Source organism: Diabrotica undecimpunctata, chromosome 1 (assembly GCF_040954645.1).
Source record: "Diabrotica undecimpunctata isolate CICGRU chromosome 1, icDiaUnde3, whole genome shotgun sequence".
Classification (NCBI taxonomy): domain Eukaryota; kingdom Metazoa; phylum Arthropoda; class Insecta; order Coleoptera; family Chrysomelidae; genus Diabrotica; species Diabrotica undecimpunctata.
In genome coordinates this window covers 23,991,516-24,014,628 of record NC_092803.1, presented here as the reverse complement: position 1 = coordinate 24,014,628, position 23,113 = coordinate 23,991,516, and the positions used below count along the sequence as shown (strand labels likewise).

General features: G+C 33.7%; 1 protein-coding gene across 3 annotated transcripts in view; it reads right to left on the bottom strand.

Annotated features, from left to right (window-relative positions):
* Positions 1–20,281, bottom strand: part of LOC140446503 (uncharacterized) — a 39,971-nt gene extending 19,690 nt beyond the window's left edge. The window contains exons 1-3 of one of the 3 annotated variants that reach the window (XM_072539061.1): positions 19,995–20,281; positions 12,537–12,634; positions 3,423–3,549 (exon numbers count right to left, since the gene is read on the bottom strand). In XM_072539061.1, the coding sequence (XP_072395162.1) occupies positions 3,423–3,549; positions 12,537–12,634 (225 nt within the window). In that variant the 5' untranslated portion in view covers positions 19,995–20,281. Of the gene's footprint in view, positions 1–3,422; positions 3,550–12,536; positions 12,635–17,509; positions 17,899–17,979; positions 18,080–19,994 lie in introns of those variants that run through there. The other 2 variants (XM_072539065.1, XM_072539069.1) reach the window with 2 other exon arrangements.
* Positions 20,282–23,113: the final 2,832 nt, after the last annotated feature.

The window sequence follows — 23,113 nt, the reverse complement described above, 5'->3', positions numbered from 1 at the left end:
AAAGCAAACAAGACATTCGTTGTCCTCCTTCATGGCATAAACCCAAACTGTTCTTCTCATATCGATGTCAATCTCCTTAACCTTCGCTCTACAGTTCTCTTCCAAATTTTCATTGTGTGCGACAATAACTTTATTTCTTAATAGTTCGTGCAGTTCTGAATGTTCTCGTTATCATTATAAAATGATACCATCATACTCTCTCTCCATGCATTGGGCATTATTTCTTCCTTATATATCCTACTCATCATTTGCTAAAAAATATCAAACCCTTCCCCTCATTTCAAACCTCCACAGGTACTCCGTCAGGTCCTACTGCCTTACCATTCTTCATCATATTTAACGCCTCGACAACTTCTTCTCTCGCTATCCCCGGTGTTATTTTCTCATTTGGGATCCCGCATTCTCTGTCTCTCCTCTGGTGTTCTTCATTTAGCAATTTAGCAACTTTCTACTTTCTACTTACTTAAGTACTTACAACATCTTTGCTTTATTTCAACATCGGTTCTTAACACTCTTCCATCCACACTCTTAATCAACTGCACGTGGTTCAAGTCCTTTGATGACTTGTCCCTTGCTTTAGCAATTCTTTATAACCTTTTTATCCACTTGGATGTTTCCAACTCTCCATACAGTTGTGCAGACGATCTTTTCTTAGCAGTAGCTACATCGAACTTTGTTTCCCTCTTTGCTACCTTGAATATATTGTTATCTTTCTCTCTTTTAGACCTGTCATACCTCTTTCTTCTCTTTCTTTCTTCTCTGTAACAACATATGGCAGAAAATATTGTATTGAACATGTACAACTAAAATTGAAAATAAATAAATACCATTCATAAAAGAATTTTAATCATTTTGTCAAAATATTAAAGGCCGTGAATAAAAACAAGACAATCTTCTTCTCATCAATCAAGAAGGTCTTTCTGAAGTAGCGAAAATACTAGTTGGGATTTTTTCAGAAATAAGAATTTTTTGTATTATTGTGTATATATTTTCTAAATCGATATTTACAAGTTTTTGACCAATTTTTTATATTGATATTTAATGGTATATTTATTATTCTCCATTTCTAAAGCATTTCATCACTCAGTATAAAAATTTCACATCATACATAGTACTGTTGTACCATCTGTAATATACGAATACTTACAAAATCTTGTACATTTGTCACGTAGCTATGTTATATAAACTGTACTAGGTCGTTACTTAATATTGATACAACCTATTGTATAATTGTGTAGTATCTGCTCATCCCACGAGGAAACAAAGCAAAGGTTAATAGAAGAAACAATTTAATTCCAATGGCATTTACAGATGCTACTTTCAATTAATAGTTCCTTATTTGTTTACAAAATATCACGTTTTACAAGAAAGTCTTTGATCAAACCGGTCTGAAAACGTTTCTTGTTGGTATAGTAATGTTTTTTTAACCTTTAAAATTCTGTCTAAATAAAGTTTAAAAACTAATAAAGTTTATTTTAACATACTAAATGGCATTTCTATAAAATTTGAAGAAGAAAAATAGTCAAAATAGTTAAAAAAGCTTGAGATAAGATATATAGTCTACCCCACAGACCACTAATAATTAATAAGAGGTAGGTGATTTGTGGTCTACCCTATCGTTTTAAGTTTTAATTTATATTTCAGTACAGTAATTTCATGACATTGAAATAATTTGACACATACAGCCATTACCATTACAGCCCATTACAGCTGGGTTTACAGTAGTAAACCCAGCCTCGAGAGGAAAGCAACCGCATAAGGAACATTCGGACATCCATGAGTTGCATTAAGGAAGGTTGGCACCTGTGCATGCAAGAGATGAACCCCAATGCTCTTCAGACACTTCACCACCTCCCACACGTACCGCTTTACCATGAAGAGAAAACTTAAATAAAAAAACTTACAAAGAAGTAAAAACCCCCAGACAATTCCTCTTTCGGATCTAGGGCACCAACGGACCAAGTTTCCCTTCGAAGCTGAAAGTGACACTGTTCGGCAGCGGTTTAAATTGAAGTCGTAGAACTCTTGTAACTTCTACCAGACTTTAATCTCATTTAATACACTGTTTGACTACTCATAAGATGGCGCGGATTTCTTCCTCGTTTCTTCTTTTTAATTTCAGAAACCACAGTTCTGCTGATGTTGAGAGGAGAAATTCCTATTATAGCGTATATCTTAGAGGATAGAGTCGGTTTTAAACAACCAAGTGTTATTAAATTCGTGTCTTTAATAGCCTTTTTTATTTAAAAGCCCTTAAACCCTTTGAAAGACTCCTTCTAAATAAAATAAGCGAAACTGTACCACTTGAGAATATAATACCCAAAAATCAGTTTGGATTCCGTCAAAAATATTCAACAACTCAGCAGTGTCATAGAAGAGTAACAAGAAAAGTTTAGAAGAAAAGATTATGTGTGCCTCAGTATGTCTTGATATTCAGCAGGCTTTTAATAAAGTCTGACATAACGGTTTGCTATATAAATTAAAATCTTTACTGCCTAGCGATATGTACCTTGTCCTAAAGTCTTATATTAACGAACGTTTATTCCGAGTAAAAAATCTTTAATTATTTTTCAACCTATCACTTCATTTAATCCGGAATTCCTCAAGGAAGTGCCTTTCTGTGCCTGATCTTTAGACATACCTATTACAGATAACAGTGATGACATTTGCTGATGATACAGCCGTTTAAGATTCAAAAAAAGACCCAGACATAGAATCCGAACAGCTGCAAAATTACTTGCATACATTAGAGAATTGGTTGACAAAATGGAAAATTAAAGTCAACAACGAAAAATCAGCCCAAATCATATTCACAATAAGAAGACGAACCTGTCCACAAGTCAGTCTAAACAACTCTCCTATTCCTGCTAGAGACGTAGTGAAATATCTTTGGTTACATTTTGACCGAAGGCTCACCTGGAAGCAACACATTAACGCCAAAAAAACTCAGCTCTATATAAAATTGAAATAAATGAATTGATTACTTGGTAGCAAGTCACAACTAGCATTGAAGAAAAAAATACTACTTTACAAAGTCACACTAAAACCAATATGGACTTACAGCGTAGAACTCTGGGGCTGTACCAAGCCTTCAAATACCAAAATTTTGCAGACCTTCCAATCAAAAGATGATAGCTAACTCCCTTAATATGTGAGCAATGCAACCATACACAATGACCTAGGATCACCAACCGTAAATGATGTCACTCCATGCCAAAAGCCACATTATCAGTGAATTATATCAGCCACCAATGGAGGAACAAAGACTGAAGAGGACTTGGTCAGAAGATCTGGTTACATAGGTGAAAATGGAGAACCAGCGCTGGACGGTACTTGGATCAAGTCAATATTGTCATCACATTTATTAATTACTGTAAATATGCACATTAAAATAAAAAAATCTTAAGATTTGAAAAACTTACCACGACTCTGACAGCAGAAACTTGCTTGGTGGTGTAAAACGAACATCTTGGAGGAAAATTTAGGCACCATTTGTAGTTCCTCAGAATTACATTTTTCAAATAATTCTCTGTTACATTAGCTAAATACCTGCAAATGCGTAATGGTAAATTTCCAAACTTCTTAATAAATTAATTTAAGGTAACATAAGATAAGCAAACGAAACATTAATAACAGAAACTTAATAAAAGTACTATTTTCAACTACTTTTCTTTAACTTAACTTAAAGGAAAGTTATGTCCCTCTACACATACTGTAATTTTTTTGTTATTATCTGTTATTAACACTTTGTGTACACATGTTTGCACGTGTGTAACACTTTATGTACACTTTGCATACACAAGTGGCAAAGGTAAAATTGTAACGATCGAGAGGTCTGCTTTTCTGTCTTAAAGTTTGTCTTCGACTTTACGTTCGTGTTCGACAAATGTATTAAAGCGGCGTCCTCATTGAGTTGACATTATCGATCGACTCTGTCTATCGACACTGTCGACCGACATATCGAAAAAGCTTCGATGTCCACACCAGGTAGGCAGAATATTTGTCGACAGTCGAAACGAAAATGTGTGACGAAGATGACGCCATTATTGTTTGTGCCGCATTTGTTATTATCACAACTAAAAAACGTAAATCATCGCGTAAAAGAAGATTTTGGGTTTGACCAAGCCTTCAAAGTAGAAATCGGTATAGCGGTAGTAACCTGATGGAAGATTTGAAAAAGGATGATATCGATCTATTGAACCTTGAATACAGATGTAACGGAGGTTTCAGAAATTTTTTTCGAATGTCGGAAAGTGAATTTGAATATTTGTTGCAAAAAATCGGGCCAAAAATTTGTAAGCAAGACACCAATTGTAGACATGCCATTCCAACAAAGGAGCGTCTCGCTGTGACATTACGATTTTTATGTAGTGGAGATTCGTATTACTCACTGATGTATCTCTTCAAAATTTCAAAACAAGCAATTTCTCAAATTATTCCGGAAGTCTGCGATGCCCTTATTGACACATTACAAGATTACATAAAGGTAAGTAGAGTTTTACTAAAACTACATTTATACTGAAAGAGATATATTATAATTACATTATCGAATTTTATTAAAAACGTACCAAAGTAGTAAAATGTAGTGGACTAATTTGGAAATAAAACTAAGTTTTCAAATAAATGTACGTATCAAACACAAAATTAAAAATAATGCTGGTTATATCTACTGTGCTTATTGTGAAGTGCCACGTCCCGGACGTTGTAGTTGTTGAATTAAATTATCTATGGCTTCGTCATCTTCAGTACCTGATTCTGCCGGAGTTGAGGGGTTAGTAAAAGAAGAACATGAAGAATGCTCTGGGGATGGTTGCGGTATTAAAGTCGTTATTGAACCAACAGGATACTGCTGAAGCTGATGCTGAGGATAATATTGCGGTGGTGGCTGTTGTGATACTGGATAGTTTTAATTGCCCAATTTTCCTTCAAACAGAATCGTGCTTATCATGTGTTGCACTGTAGCTTGAGCATAAGCGGTAGGCAAATTTCGTAATGTAACAGCAATTTCTTCTCCAAATACGCTAAAGACGTCCTTTTTATTTCTGTCCAAAAACACCTGTGTCATCATCCTGTATGCATCATTAACCATTGGGTCATCACCTTTCCTTTTCTTGGAATGCACATGGTCAAGATTTGGTGACTTGAACTGTTTTTTCGGACTTGTGTTTCTCTTTGTGCGTTCAACTTTTTCGGCATTTCCAGCATTTGCATTATTACATTCTGCTAGATTGTTTTCTGTTGAATCATTTGTGGTAATAAAATCGTGACTATGCTCATCATTTTCAGTGATGTCATTCACATCTCCTTTATCTTCCAAAGTATCTACTTCAGTTGGAACCTGTAATCAAGAGTATATATATTAGATTAATTAGAAATTAAAAAGGTTAAATAATAAAAATAAATAGGTCTTTTTATTTCAGATGCCTAAAACTGAGGCAGAATGGAAAGCTATTGCAGAGGACTATTACAATCGTTGGAACTTTCCAAACTGTGTCGGAGCTATGGACGGAAAACACGTAGCATTGCAAGCCCCAATAAATAGCGGCAGTGAATTTTTTAATTACAAAGGATTCTTCAGTATTGTTTTATTTGCCGTAGTCGATGCAAATTATAATTTTATTTATGCCAATGTGGGATGCCAAGGGCGTATTTCTGATGGTGGTGTGTTTAGTAGCACTGTATTCAATAAATTTCTTGAAGAGAATACAATGCATTTGCCTGCGGAAAACCTGCTTCCAAAGAGTGATGTAAAAAGCCCATTCATTTTTGTGGCAGATGATGCATTTCCTCTGTCTACAAACATAATGAAACCTTATGCAGGGCTTCACCCTAAAGGTTCTAGTGAAAGAGTATTTAATTATCGCGTTAGCAGGGCCCGGAGATTATCTGAAAATATTTTTGGCATAATATCTAGCGTATTTGGAGTTTTTCGCAAACCAATGCTATTAGAACCGACTACTGCTTCTAAAATAATCTTAACAGCATGTTATCTGCACAACTTTCTTAGAAAAAGCGCATCCAGGAATATTTAAAATCCTCCTGGAACATACGATGCTGAGTGTTCTGACACCACAGACTTGATTCCAGGAGCTTGGAGAAGTGAAGTTTGTAATCAACCTGTATTAGTAAACTTAACAAAAATACCCAGAAAAAGTGCACTGAGTGCTCTACATGTGAGAAACGTGTTAAAAGACTATTTTATGACACCAGAAGGAGAAGTACCTTGGCAATACTTAAGGTGATAAAATGTGTATTAATATTATGTAGCCTAATAAAAAAGACATTGTAGGTGTAAAATATATTTAATTTATACATACCTCTGAATCCAACGTCTCTCTGGTCTTATTTTTGTCCCGTAAAAATCTTAAACTTTCATAAGCAAACCATTTACTTTTGTACACATCATCCGTGCCACTGCCAGATTTATTGCCATCCTTTGTTTTTTTTATTTCTCTTGCTAACTGGCTTTGAAGATTTTATTTTTTGTTCTACCACTTGCTTTTCTATGTTAAATTCACTGGCAATTTCCATCAAAGCATCGTGCCTCATGTTTCGATCTTTATAATATTTGCTTCTAGTGTTCCATAGATTTGTTTTTAATTTATAAGCTTCAATAAATGCAATCACTTTTTCTTTTTCCCATTCCATTTTGCCAACAAGTACAAAACACGAGACTTTAAATGAGGCAGACTACACCGCACGCTGAATTATTTTTACTGTATTTTTATATAATGTCGAAGGTCGAACGTCGAATGCACGTACACACTTCCGATTCGACTCGACTACCCTTTGATTTTACCGACAGAGCACGGAAAACCAGTCGACACGTCGATCGACATCGTTTGTCGATCGACAAAGTCGATTGCCGCGTACACACTCAGTCGAGAGTGTCGATAAACACAGTCGATCGACAACGTCGACTCAATAAGGACGCCGCTTTAGAGACCTGATAAGGTGAAGCAGTGCTTATAGCGTTGCCGGAGTATAAACATTCAGACATAAAGGACAGGTCAGTCAGTCATGTTTTCTCGATATTTTCCAGAATTTAATTTCTAAAATATCAAAAAAAAAATTTTTTGTTAGCAGGTTTAGGTTAGACTTCGTTAGGTTAGGTTAGGTTAAGTTTTTACGTTAAGTTAGATTAAAAACATAAAATTGTAATACAAATGGACTGAACGCTGAAATACATTACCGTTCCCCCAGTGCGACAGGGAAAACTGACTAAAAGCAGTCCCTGCATCTTTTTCTAATGGGCCGAGTTTGTCGACCACGTGACCTTCCCATTGGAAATTTAGGTCACATGGTCAAAAATCCGGCTCATTAGAAAGAAATGCAGGGACTGCTTTGCGTCAGTTTTTTCTGTCGCACTGGGGGAACGGTAATGTATTTCAGCGCTCGGTCTATTTGTATTTTATGACTATGATTAAAACATTTTATTATTACCTACTTTTAACAAAAAATTATTGGTTTGTTAGCAGTTTTAGGTTACATATGGTTAGGCCAGGTTTGGTTAGGTTAGGTTAGGTTTAGTTACGTTCATAGACATATAATAAAAATATACTGACTGCTGTAATACACTCGCGTTCCCCAAGTGCGACAGAGAAAACTATCACAAAGCAGTCCCTACGTCTTTTTCTAATGGGCCACGTTTATCGACCACGTGACCTTCTTATTGATTATTTAGGTCACGTAGTCGATAAAACCGGCAAATTAGAAAGATATTCAGGGACTACTACGAAAAAATCACTAATACTTATTATTTCCATTGCTCTTTGCGTTGTTTCTAATTTTTTAGTAGATTTATTGGTGAAATTACGTACTCCACGTAAATGGACACTTCCAACTGTTTACTGAAAATACGAACCTCGAACTGCTATTTTGTTTGGTGGCGCTACTTCCGTGTGGCTCACGGAAATACTTCGCTTCAATAACGTTATTGTTAGGATCAAGTAATTGAATAAGAACTAAAGAAAAAAGAAAGAAATATCACAATTACCTAAACTGGCAAAAGATAACTGAAAAAATAACACTCAAAGAAACTTAAGCTAAAGTCCGAAAACTATAAAAAATAAAAAAATAATAAAAGAGGTTACCTGCTCCGATTATGTCCCAAAATAAATACATGTATGCAAGGTAGAAAAAGCACAGAAATTCGATAAAACTAAAAAACATGAAAAAAGACAATAACAAAGAGATAATACCACCACCCATAGCACAAAATAGAAAGAGTACTTTCTATTTTGTGAAAAAATTTTAACGGAAAACAAGAAAGAATGTAAAAATATCTCCCTCTGACTAAATTTGAAGAAAGTAAAGGAGGTTATCTACTATATTCCATAGGAACAACCCAAAAGTTTAATTGAAAATACGTTTATTTTGATAGTTCGGTTTTCGAAGTGAAAATAGAAACGTAAAATAAACTTATTTTTAATTAAAATTGTAGTTAATTCATATTAAATATAGTAGATAACATAAGAGCCACAAGAAAATAATTTCAGAACTATATTAAGTAAAGAACATATATAAATATATGTATAAATATATAAATAGTTTAACAGCACAATAAAAATTCGTAACAAAATTTAAGTAAACGGTACTTGATAACATAAGCAATGTATGGTGTATATGATTTTTAGGTTGTTGGTGTATATAACTTTGTACGTGAATGGATGAAGCGGTAGCTGGGCTACCCTGCAAGTAGGATACAACACTGTGTCGGAGCAGATCAGGAACAAAACTGAAGAGTTGAAATAAGTAGCTTCCCTTAGAAGCGTTACATTCCGGAAATACAGGTGGGGAGTTTATCCACCTCTCATCAAGTTTAGCGCTGATGTTGACTAGTATTTGCAGCCTCTGGTAATTTAATTCATAGTACCCGCAGTTAGATAGGGCTATCGGTACTATGTAAAAATTACTTCTATTTAGTATTTACTTAATATTTATATCAAGTTGCGAAACTGCAACAAGCACAACAACAAGAACCAATGGAAGGTGAAGAAGAAAATAAACTAACTAGATCTCCAACGCTGAAGGACGTTGGAATTGCAATTATCCAAATACAAAAAGCAATAAAAGCTCCTGAAATGGATAAAATATCGGCAGAACTATACAAGTAAGGAGGGAAAAATTTGACAAAATAAATGTACCAGCTACTAGAAGAAATATGGAGAAAAGAAAAAAATCCCCAAGGAATGGAACAAAAGTATATTACCCTATATTTATAAAAGGAGACTCTCTCAACTTTGTTGGAGATACAATATACTCACAAATATTATTAATCGAAAACTTCAATATCTAAAAATAGAGTTTCTATTTCAAAATAGATCTACCAACTATAGTCAAACAAATACTAAAGCATGGGAATATTACGGATAAGTTTACAATATCTTTGTAGACTTAAGCAAGCCTATGATTCAATAGATAGAACCTAACCTAACCTACTATATTGCAAAAACTCGGTATAACAACAACATTATTAAGAATGGTACAAAATGGTAATGATAGTAACAGAAACAGAAGATGTATGTATTCAAGGCTAGATGACAGATGCGTTTGTGATAACGCAAGGACTGAAACAAGGCGATAAACTGGCTCCAACGCTTTTCAAATCCAGCCCATCACCAGTGTATGCAGATGATATCAACATAATGAGAACAAAATATGCGGATGACAATCGCCTCATAAACAATGTCTTTTGGGAAAAACCAGATGGAAGAAGGTCTGTAGGACAGCCTATAAAAAAGTGGAAAAAAGCAGTAGGAGAGAATCTGGAGAAAATGATAGCAAGACAATGGGAAATAGTAGAATAGGATCGACAAACATGGAAGACAATAGAAAATTCAGGAAAGACTCACGAAGAGTTGTAACGGCATTGATGATGATGAAGTATAGATATATATTTTGAAAGATAAAGCGCATTACCATTTTACAATAAGAACTAATAAAAGAAGTGTGTGTGTGTGTGTGTGTGTGTGTGTGTGTGTGTGTGTGTGTGTGTGTGTGTGTGTGTGTGTGTTTTGTTTTATGGCACTGGAACTAAGCCAATTAGCCAGAACAAATGTGTGAAAGTTATAAGGAAAATGCTTCAGTTAAGTATTAATTTTCACTTAATGCGTATCTAATATTATCTTATATTTAATGAACAACACATATTATTATACATAATACTCAATATTATATTATTGATTATCCTTATAATGTAACTGTATTTTTTTTAACTATATTGTTTAGTTTTTGATTATTATTTTTTTTTTAATTTTTTTTTATTTTATTTTTTTTTTATTTTATTATTTGTTTTTTTTTATTTTTTTTTTAGTTTTTTTTTTATTTTGTTAGTTATCACAAAGGAGATTTAAAAGGAGGGCTAATTTGCCGAAGGGTCGTCTCGGCGGAGTTTTATAACACGGGGGAGGGGACCCCTGGAATGGATACAAAAGAGTGGGATTTATGTTAGTGTGCTTATAATTTAAATTTACATTTAACTGTACGTACATAAATAACCTCATATACTCGTATATCTTCAGTTGCAAGTAAGCTCGATAAGTTAAAAGGTGTGTCTATTTATAATTTATATAGATTACTAAGTAGTGTAGAGATCTCTTGTTGAATAGAAGGGCATTCTAATATAATATGTTCTAAACTACCATATTTTCCGCATTCGCAATCATCTTCGTTATGGATACCTAAACGGTGTTTATATTCCGGATACATTGCATGATTACTTCTGATTCGTGAAATTGTTTTTATAAAATTTCTATTTTGTACATTAAAAAACCATGGTTTTATGTTTAGTTTTGGAAGCAACAATTTAAACTTTTTCCCAGAGTTGGATTTTTCGTATTTTTCTTGCCATTTAGTTTTCATGGTTATTTTCATTTGGCTTACGTGATCGTTCAAAGGTAGCTTCATGTTAATCATCTCCCCTTCTGTAGTAGCCCTTTTTGCTAATCTATCTGCTATCTCATTATATTCTATGACTTGACTTTTGACAATGACTTTTTACCCAAGATAATGTAATTATCTTTCCATTTTTATTCAATTTTGTAAGTACTTCATATAGATCTTTAATTAAATCGTCATACTGGTCGGTTATGTTAATATTTTTTATCTTTTCTAATGCACTTCTGCAGTCAGAGAATATTACTATATTAGTGCCGGATAGGGATTGAGCATAGATTAGTGCATTTTTAATTCCGACTTTCTCTGCAGTGAATATTGACGATCCCTTAGGCAGTTTATACAGTCGCTTTATTTTTTTATTAACATGATAAAGAGCCAAACCGGTATTTCCATTAATTACAGAACCGTCAGTAAAGATGTAATCATGATTTTCCCATTTATGATGAATTTTATTAAGAAAATATTTATTTAATAATTTTTCTGGGAGTCTAAGGTAATCATCGATTAAATGGAATACAGGGCGAATATCGTAGTGTTTAAAAGACGTGAAGTTGTTAATAGTTAATATATTGTCCTTAATTTCTGGGTAGTTATAATAACTTTCGATCAATAGAGGAGTTTTTTTATATTTCCAATATCGATTTGTTAAAACCTCGATAGTTAACTGATGAATTGTGTGTGTAAGATTGTCATTTTTTGCGTATATCTTAAATAAGTTTTTATTACTTAAGAATTGTCTCCTTAACTGAAGTGGAGGTATGCAACTTTCCGCCTCCATAACAACTATGGGTGTAGATTTCAGATACCTATTACAGATTCGTAGACATTTATTTTGGATTTGATCAATCTTTTTAAGATGACATTCAGAGGCCGATCCATATAATACGCACCCATAATCGATTATTGACTGAATAAAAGATTTATAAAATAGAAGACAAATATTAGGGTCTGCCCCCCACTTACTATGGCTGAAAACTTTTAGGATGTTTATAGCATTTTCAATTTTAGATGTTATATAATGAATATGAGATTTCCAGTTAAGTTTTGTATCTAGAGTAATACCTAGATACTTAATTGAAGCTAGGTACGGGAGTGTGTAATTTTTTAGTGTTATTGAAGACGGATGATGAAACCTCTTCCTAGTAAATGTAACAGCTGCTGACTTATTTTCTGAAATGGAAAATCCGATATTCTTTACCCACTTTTCTAATGAATCTGAAGCTACCTCTACATTTTGATGACATTTTTCTATATTTTGTTCTGCCGTATATATACATATATCATCAGCATATTGTAATGTTTTTATATTCCTATGGAATATAGTATCCAAGTCAAATGAGTATATAATGTACAAAATAGGACTTAATATGCTGCCCTGAGGAAGGCCAACAGCAGCTTTTTGAGGACCTATTAACTTGTCTACTGTACGAATATAAATATTTCTCTCATTATACAATTTATAAATATTAAAAATAAGTAATTCCGGTAGTTTTAGCTTTTGCATCTTGTCCATTAAAATTTCTAATTGAATATTATCGTACGCTCCTTTTATATTAAATTTTTTTATATTAAAAGAAGTGTAGATACATATTTTTTTTTGATATAATAAATAATAATTTTCCTGAAATCATACTTACAGCTTTTCGGTTAGGCATATATGATCTCCTGTTAACTTTCCGTAGACACTAAAGATGTTTATTAGCAATAAAATTGACAAGGCGTGCTGTAATCCCATCTAGAAAGGAAAATGGTATTTCTTTAGTACGTTTAATGATTTAGAAATTCTTGAAATCCAATAAATAGTGAAGTGTTTCAATTCTTACGGTTTTTTTTATAATAAATGTTTGTTAACACACGTAAGACAGTTAAAAATAGTTCAGACATACATAAAGATATATACAGAATGAAACAAAGGTCTGAAAACGCCTAATTATCTCTTAAATTGATGGTCCGAGTTGTACACAAACCGGGATAAGCTTATTCCGTAGTATGGGGATTTGCAAATTTCAAATTTTCATTATTATTGGAATCATCATTTCAATACAAATTAGAATCCTGTGATTGCGACATTAATTCATAAAAATAACAATAGCTTGAAGTTTATTGAAAATTTTTATGAAATAAATTGTATTAATTACAAAAGCTGTCAGTTGTTTTATGTGTTTTTAAAAGATCTACAATAAAGGTGGTGAAAAAGAGCGAATTACTGTTTGAATAATAAGGGGCGACAGAAAAAGATCTTATAGTGGAGTAGCGAACTTGTTCAACGATACGTTCCCAAACCATTATCCTATTCATAAGGCGACGACACAAAAAATTGTAAAGCGCTTTGAGGCAATTGGACGAGTAAAATATTTCACGAAAAACTGTTATAAATTATATTAACACTTTATGATTTAATGCAGTTTAGTTGAAGTTCCAGATACATCCTCAAGCAGAGTTACACAAATGCATGCTGTCGGTCATTCTTCAATCTTGAATGTATTAAAGATAGTTCAAACACTCCTGACCATGGAGCTGCGCGAAAGTGGAGTCAAATTCACGTAAAGGCAGAAAGGTCCTATTGTAAGTGGAATTATACAGTGCATAGTACAATGCGTTTCGCATGGAAGTGGGGACTAAACCAAATTTCGTCTACTGCGCCGTGGTCAGGAGTGCTTGCACTATCTCTACATAAGAACTCATTTAAACCCTACAGCATCCAGTTTTTGCAAGAATTAAATAAATATTACTACGATTTTATATTACAGTTTAGTGAGGTAATGATGATTAAAATTGTATTTGATGATAACATGTTTTTCCGAAAATGTAATATTTACACTATGTGGGAATGTAAATCACCAAAATTTAACGTATTAGAGTGAGATAAATCCACACTGGATATGTGAAAACCATACGCAAAGACCCCAAAAACTAAATATATGTTCAGGTATAGTGGGTACTCAGGTGGTTAATTGTGTCAGTTTTTTCTAAAAGAAAATTTGACAAATGATGGATGGATGGATGTACTTGCCCTGGAAACCAAGTTTGAAGCCAGCCAAGTTTGACAAAAGAGAAAATAGTTAATATAGGAAGCACTATGTGAAGATATATAGATAAGGGTGAATTGAAAATACACTTACCGCCGTTTGATGTAAACAAACCACTTGCCACAGGAACCAACTCGAAAATAAGCTCGAATTCTGATCTTAGACAAGCTAAGGATAAAAAAGAGTGGAAGTGTTGGTCGAAGAGTGTCACGCGAAAATGATACTTAAACGGCTAGGCTACTGTGGTCGTTTTTGTACCCTTTCCCACTTTCTCCCAACAGGAATTATAATTTCATCGAAAACCAACATCTCTGCTTTTCTTAGAAGGTGAGCAAGGTATTTGACAATAGAAACTGATTTATTTCTTACGGAGAAAGGGTCTCTATTTAACAAATGAAAGTTAAAAAGAGCAGCGAACATTTGGCGAATTATTTCGTTGTTAAAAAAAGGCATGACGAACCGCTCGTTGCTTTTGGGTTATTTTTAAGATTCCTAGCAAAATATACAGACATAGGTGACATGAAAGTAATTTTCTTTTCTAAGGAAAATATTTTAAAGAAATTTTAAACATGCTTCAATTTTAAACACTTGATTAGGTAGACATTCATTTAGCAGTGTAGTAAACTTTTAATTAATATGTTCAAATTAAGTAGTACACAATTTGGATTAAAAAATTTAATGAGACGATTAAGCGAACAATATATAAGGTCCTAAATTAAAAAAAACAAAAGTGGCTAATGATATCAGAAAAATGGTAAATCTGGCAATGTTACAAACATCAAATTTCAAATCTTTATACTGCAAAATAAGTACACGCCTGTTTTTGTATAATTCGGACCATTTATTAGAGAGATAATTAGGCGTATCCAGACTTTAATATAGAAATAACTGAAAATACTTTTAAAGGACCCGACTGATTTGAAAAAATTAAATACTATTAAGTATATAAACCTGTTAAAGATTAAAACAAACAAATTTTAAATCTCAAATTCTACTACGTTCACTAAATATAAATATGTCCAAAATATTTCTCTTTTTCTCTTTCTGGAGCATTCTGATCCAGTCCGGTGGAAAAAATTCACGAAAAATGCTTCCACTTCCAACTTCCACTTCATCTAAGACGACAACAACTTCTACTGCTGTTTTTCGCTAAAGTTTAAGCAAATGCCACAAATCCCACAAGGAATCTCATCTATAATAGGCAATTACCAGTTACTAATAATTCTAGAATGGCACCGTCCACTATACAAATGTTAATTCTTTATTTATATAATATCAATTTGTTATTCACCACTCCTTTCAGGGTCCCTCAAACTTCTCCATGGATATGCAAACTTCCGAATCTTAATATCGAATTTTCCAAATATAATAAGACTGAAATATCACCTTCCATATTCAAACAAAGATTCCATGAAATACTAAATCAATGCAACTTCGATAAGATCCTTTACTCAGACGCATCTGAGAGTGAAGAGGGTGTTGGCTGTGCTGTTACAACAGCTACAACTACTGTCAACCGATTTCGACTCTCTAGTAATTGCAGTATTTATATTGCTGAACTAAATGGAATACTACAAGCTGTGAAAAATCCCCTTAATAACAATAAAACTATAGCGATCTGTTCTGAAGGTAATACATGGTCGTATCTACAATAAATGCGAGAAATACCTGGATGACACACAGTTTGGTTTCCGTAACGGGTTTGGAACGAGAGAGGCACTGTTTGGAATGAACGTACTTGTTTAAAGATGTCGAGATATATCTGCAGATATATACTGTTGTTTTATTGACTTCCAAAAGGCATTTGATCGTGTTAATCACTCTATATTGATCGAAGCTCTAAAAGACATTGGCTTGGACGGCAGGGATGTTCGAATAATTGCAAATTTATATTGGAATCTAACAACATCAGTTTTAGTAGAAGGTGTGGAATCACAAGCTCTTAATATTAAAAGAGGAGTAGGGCAGGGAAGCCTCTTGTCACCCCTGCTTTTCAACGTTTACTTCGAAAGAATTTTCAGAATAGCACTTTTTGAAAAACAAGAAGGAATACTTGTGAAAGTGTGAAGTCATCAATAATTTGCGATATGCGGACGATACAGTACTCCTAGCTTCTAGTCAAGAAGATCTGCAAACACTATTTGATAGTGTCGTTGAGAGTTGTAGGGAGGCAGGTCTGGTTCTGAACATACGGAAAACCAAAATACTCGTAATAAGTAAACAACAGCATATAAAACCGTCTATATATGTAAATAATACCAAACTTAAGCAAGTTGATCAAATCGTTTACCTTGGACAGCAATTAAATTGTAACGCAGAAAGTCACGGCGAAATTAGATCTAGGATAGAGCAGGCTAGAGCGGCTTTTAGAAGGATGTCCAAGGTGTTATGTAACAGAGACCTAAAATTGGCATTGAGGATCCGCCTATTTCGCTGCTACGTGTTCTCGGTCTTACTTTATGGTGTCGAGTCCTGGAGTGTGCATAAAATCGATCTAAATCGCCTTGAGGCTTTCGAAATGTGGTGCTATAGAAGAATTTTAAAAGTTTCCTGGGTGGAGAACATTCGAAACTCCAGAATACTAGAACATCTCAGCAAGACTACTGAGATCATAAAAAGCATCAAGCAAAGAAATCTGGAGTATTTCAGACATGTAATGAGAGGTTCCAAATATAGGTTGCTACGAAATATCATGCAAGGAAAAATAGCAGGCAAACGCAGTCCAGGACTAAGAAGAACCTCATGGTTGAAGAACTTGCGAGATTGGTATAGTGTTGATACAAGCATGCTATTTAGGGTGGCAGTGAATAAAATTAAGATAGCTATGATGGTAACCAACGTTCTGAAAGGACATGGTACATGAAGAAGAAGAAGATCTGTACTGACTCTCTATCATCGATGCACTCCATAAGACACTTACACTCTGTCCACCCAATAGTTCAAGAAACCCAGAGTATATGTATTCGTCTTTAAACTAATTGAATTACAGCAACAATTTTGTGGGTCATATCACATAATGGTATTCCAGGTAATGGAAAGCCGATCTAGCAACAAAACAAACCTGTTCTATAAACTTAACAACAATGTTTCAAACATCATCAGATTACTCAAGAACACTCAAACAAAAAATAATGGGCCTTTGGAATGATCATTGGAAAATAAGCAATACCAAGTTAAGCGTTCTCCAATCAAACATTTTCTACCACCAGCTCCCACCAATGAAAAGAAAGGACAAATGTATTATTCGGAGATTAAGAATAGGACACACACGCCTTACACATGGGCACCTAATGAATTCCAGCAATCAGACTTTGTGCCAGTACTGGAACACCACGACTTCCGTAAAACACTTACGTCTTGACTGTCAACACTACCTAACGGTAACGGCCAGAAATAAATACAATCTTGGTAACAACCTAAGAGACATTCTTATCTCAAACAGCAGCAACTATAAAAATGTATTAAAGTTTTTAAAAAATATAAAGCTATAAAATTAAAAAAAAACATGTATTCCAAAAACTGTACTGTAGCTAATATTGTCCCCAATGTAAAAGTATTAAAAATATAAATGTAAATTGTACCTGTGTCAATGACCACTAGCAGTCGAAACACATATTTTGAAATAAAAAAAATCCGAAATTCTGTTTTTCTGTAGTAGATTTTAGCGTAACAGATGTATTTTGTTTTCTACAAATTGCTTGTCTTTTAATATAAGTGTATTTTCTTCATAATATAATAGATTCCCATGTTCACTGCTTTAGGTAGATTAACGAAATATTTGATCTATTTATATTATTATATTATATTCTAGCTAAATTCTTTAGCGTAATGTACTAGCATTTTGAGGTATTACAAAGTGACTTATCTGGTTTAACAAATTTTCTGATGTTTTTCACTTATAAGAATCATTTTTACTAAAATATCTTCCAATATGTCAATGAAACAAATGCACGTTCTATGACCTAACTAACCACTTTGTCATTGCGCACAAATCTCGACACAAACGAGCACAGGTGAAAGGAAACACAATGGTATAGGATAAGATACAAACCTCTAACAATACAAACAAAGATAAGTTCAAGTTTGATCACGACTGTGGCAAATAATGTTGCAACATGGTAACCGTTGTTGTTAAAAAAGTATTCAGCAACCTTGACAACCTTGAAGAAGATTCTACCAAAATTGTGGTTTAATATGACAGATGAGGATATCAGGTTTTCAGAGAAGTAGTCGGTTTTTTCAGTAATTATTAGTAAGATGTTGAAATGTATTATTTGCTATTTATTCTAACCAGAAGGCTAGAAAAACAGTAAACAAGGGCTAGAAATACATGGAAGAAAACTAAATATACGTTTCCAAGATAAGAAGACAGCGGAATAACTGATCGGACAACAACATATAAACAAACAGGAAATCGTTTAGATTTAAAAGGACACAAAAGCAGAAAACCGAAATTAGTCCAATGATATTATGAAAAAAAACTTAATGCAAGATTAAAAGAGGAAGTAAAAATGTGGACCGCTTAACAAAATAAACAGATCACATAATAAGTCGCGAACTGATACCTAGATAGTGCTACGGTTCTCTACAAAAAATGGGTAAGATACTGCAGACTAGCCTAGGACTAGAAAACATATCAAAAGTATTGATGCTAATAAGGGTAACTTTTATACCTAAACCTGGCAAAGTCGAGAGGAGTAAACTAAGTCCCTGAGGCCGATAAATTTAACGGAATTCGTAATGAAGACTAGAGAACACTGCTTGATAGGTATATTAGGAATGGTGTATTGGTTAAAATTTCGATACATCAGGGACGGTATACGTATATAGCAGGAGTCTCTACAGAAACGGCATTGCACCATCTCGTACAGATAGTGGAGTACGTTCTAGAAAGCCAAAATGTTGTGTTAAACGCATCTCTCGATATAGAGAGACAATATTCGACAACACCTACTTTGCAATCACAAGGGCGATTCGCCTAGAAGGAATAGACAAAACAAGCTGCAGATGGATAGACTACATGCTGAGAGGTCCGTAATCCGTTTTCTCCAATGTATTTGAATCTTTCTTTAATTTGATATAAATAAAAATATTTTTGAAACCGATGCGTCTATACTATTTGGTAAAGCTACAGGGAAAATACTAGGATTAAATAAAGAGGTTATGTTGCGAAAACTGAGGCATATTTTGATACCGGATACAAATTGTTCTTCAACAAGACATCAAATTGTTAAAGAACCCATGGAATCTACCAGGAGGAAAATTTGTTGATTAATACGTTTGGATTTAGCCCAAAAGTTCTTATTTTGTTATTTAAGCTTAAAAGTTCTTTAACATATCTTAAGACAAAGCAAAAACAAAATATAAAACTGTGAATGCTCTAGTAATAAGAATTGCTCATATTCCGCCCAAAGAATAATATCGTTGGACCACGTAGGAAGAATGAGATAAGTGAACGTGTCGAAGATCTTAATACGAATAGAAATAATAAGAACAAAAAAGAAATGACCTAAAAGACAATGAGTTAAGAGAAGTGGAAAAAAATAAATAAAATTAAGCATTATAAATTTAAACGTTTAAGAACTTCCTATCAAACACTCATTATTTATGATGTTCGCGTAAGTACAAAACACATTAAGGGATATAACAATTATAGTCTTTAAGTCTTAATATTTTTTGCCGTCACTGTCTTACTACCAACGACTGGTAACCAAAAGATCACAGAAAATTATAAAAACTGATTGGCTGGAAATGATAGTACGTAAATACTATCGAAAATAAGACATATAATAAAAAAATATCGTATACTGATGCTTCATGGACTTTATCAAAGCAATTGACTATTAATTGGAGTATATTTTGCATAGTTATAACTTTTAGTTTCATAATTGATGAATGAACTTGAATTATACATGAAACCGGTACTAAAAGCTTCTGCTTCTTAGTTTTTTATATTATAAATTTTATGAACGATTTATCTTACGAGCTCTTATACTCTCTTTAGTTGATTATCATTTCCTTTAGACAATAAACAGCAATTGTTTAAAGACTCAATCAAGATCTTACCGCCTTGTTCCGTTGCCACTGTCACTTTCCAATCGCTAAACTCATGAAAACCACCTACACAAACAATCTAAACAGGCTCCAGCTGCCTAATCTCACTGTTTTGTGTAAAAACCACACACTACATCCACAAATCCTCACACCACAGTTAGTTAGTTGTGCTAACCCGATATCTAGCAAACAAATGCAGAGTTCAATTACTCGCCCGGTCTCATCCGACTGAGGGTCATATGTTTTTGTTATTAGTGGTCTATTATTTTGATTAAGTGCAGACATTATCTTACAGACTTATGTAGTACGCATACTATGATGATGATGGTGAACGATATCGGCCAGAGGCGCGTGCGTTCGTGTGGGAATCCGCTATATGGGTTTGCATCTGCGGGATTTTATACGGGGTCATTTGTACAAAAACATGGCATGTTGTCTATGGGGGTAATATAAGAGATGCTGTTTAAGTCTTAAACTAACAAGTAATTTATACTATACTTCTAGATAAAATAAACATACTCGCCACTCAAGGTCAAGGTATGTATCAAATGAAAACCCTTAATTAGTTGATTATTCTCTAGTTTTGTTAATTATTTATCCATTTTTCATTAATTTATAATTGCTTGCCGATTCCATCAAAAAAAAAAAATTCTTTTCAACATAATCCTAGCTAACTTTTTTAAAGTAGAAGCAAAAATAAAATGTTTCTTTTGAAATTAACCCGATATCTCCTTTGAATTTTTCAGAGTATCATTAAAAATAATCACGGTGTTCTTATCTTCTTAAAGTGTATTCTTGGCGATAATTATAGCAAATTGCTCTCTATCTTGGGCTGTTCTCAATACTGAACAGATGTTTCTGCCTCTCCAGTCTCTTACTTTTTTCAGCCACGAACATTTTCTTCTTCCTGGACCTCTTTTTGCTTCCACTTTACGTAACATTAAGAGTCGTAGGAAGTTGTACTTTTCTCCTGTGTAAATATGACCTACATAACTCGTTTTTCTCTGTTTTTTACAATATTTAGAATCTCTCAGTCGCTATCATTCTCAGCACTTCATTGTTGGTTATGTGGTCTATCCAAGAGATCTTTAGCATCTTCAAAAAAACTATCTCAAAGACTTCTATCCGCTTTTACTTGTAATTCCAAGAGTCCATGTTTCCACTCTGTCTAACAATATAAAATAAATAAATATCTTTACAGAGTTTATTAGGAATTCTTTTATCCTTTGAAAAGCGGAAATACGAGCTCTGTACGAGCTCGTATTTCGACTTCGCTGTACAGATCGTTTGTTATCCAGCAACAAAGATTCTATATGTCTATTATATATACGAATGTTATTGTCGGTATTTGATTTACGTGAAACAGCCATTACTTTTGTTTTATTTTCAGCTCTAAAGTAATACTTCCCTGGTTATGACATTCAGAAGTCGTTGCATGTCCTCAGCACTTTTCGCAATAATGACGGTGTCGTCTGTGTATCTTAAGTTATTAACGTACCTATTCGCCGTTGATATTTTTATTCCTTCTTCAATATTATTATATGAAGGGCATTTTGAAAGATCTCTTCAGAACTTATATTCTGTTACATCCTCCGTAGAGTATGCCTCTATTTAAGCCAGACCCATTTTATTTACACAATACCAGAAGTGCTAATCTAAAGCAGGGATCTTACAGAACGTGGAGCGGCGTTCTTTATTAACGAAGAGAAATAGAAAATATATAATAAAAAAGACAGAATTTAAAAAAGGGAACCAACGCAACGTGGAATCCCGTTTTTCCCCTCAATATCTCTGGTTTACAATCTCTGAAATATGGCAAAACTGTCTATTTACAGTAAGCGCGTACTGTCCCATCGTTTGTCGGTAAATTAACACGGTTCTAATAAAGGTTGGAAGCTGATGCATAGCACGGACTTACCCCTCCGACTCTTGCGGTGTGGCTAGGGTTTAGTACGGACAGTGTAGTGCTAATTTTACTATGGAAAAGTCTTACGAAGTTGTGTTTGTCATTCTTTGCCATTGTATATATTACCCAACTTACTAAAATTTTTAACGCTGGTGGCATTTTTTTTAACACTGGAGGCCTTCAACAGACAAAATTAAACTAAACTATTCTATTCTCTACATAAAGAATCACATATCACGTCCACAGTCGTATAATTCGTACAATACGTACAATTGATTGATTACTTTTGTCTTTAGGTATTGAAAATATTTTTTGTTATTTAGTATAAAGAACAGTTTTCCGAATGAGGATCACGGTAGATTTATTCTTCTTTTTATTTCTTTGGTCTGATTTTCTTTAATTCATTTGATGATTTGATATCAACCAATTAAAATTCGAACGTTACAATATTTTGGTCATTTAATGAGACAATCAGAGAGTTATGACCTTTTACACCTCATATTACAGGGCAATATTGTCGGAAGAAGAGCCTACGCCGAAGAAAAACATCCTGGCTTCGAAATCTCTGAGAGCGGTATCAAGATACATTCGCTAATGATTGTTTAAATTCTCCAGATAGATATTGCAGTTATCGATATATGGACACGGTACTGAAAGAAAAAGAAGATTGTTTGTATGATTGTTTAAATTCTCTAGATAGATATTGGAGTTTTTTGTAAAGCTCATGGGATTGATAAAGGTTTGGATACCCCTTAAGTTCTTCGCATTCTTCATTCCTGTGTTTACTTTTATACTCTCTGCATGCTCTTTTTATTTCTTTGAGTCTTCTTCTAGTTTGAAGAAGATGCAGCGTTCTGTCTGTCATCCAGTGCTTTTTCTTAACGATCTTCTCTTCTATTTTGGTTCTTTCTATAGAGGTTTCTTTGACATTTCTGAATGATTTTCACATTTCTTCAGGACTGTCTGGTGTCTCTAAAGCACTAGTTTCCTTTAATATGACTCTAAATGTTTCTGGATTTAAAATATCCAATCTTTTATGAGCTGCAGCTTGGTTCTTTTTAGCTTCAGATTGAAGCAAGGTCATAACAATTTATGATCGGATCCACATTCTGCTCTTGGTATTGCTTTTACGTTTATAAATCTGTTTTTAATCATTATGTTGTCGATTTGGTTCTTATATTGTCGATCTGGGTTGGTCCACGTCGATAAACGGTGGGAATGATGG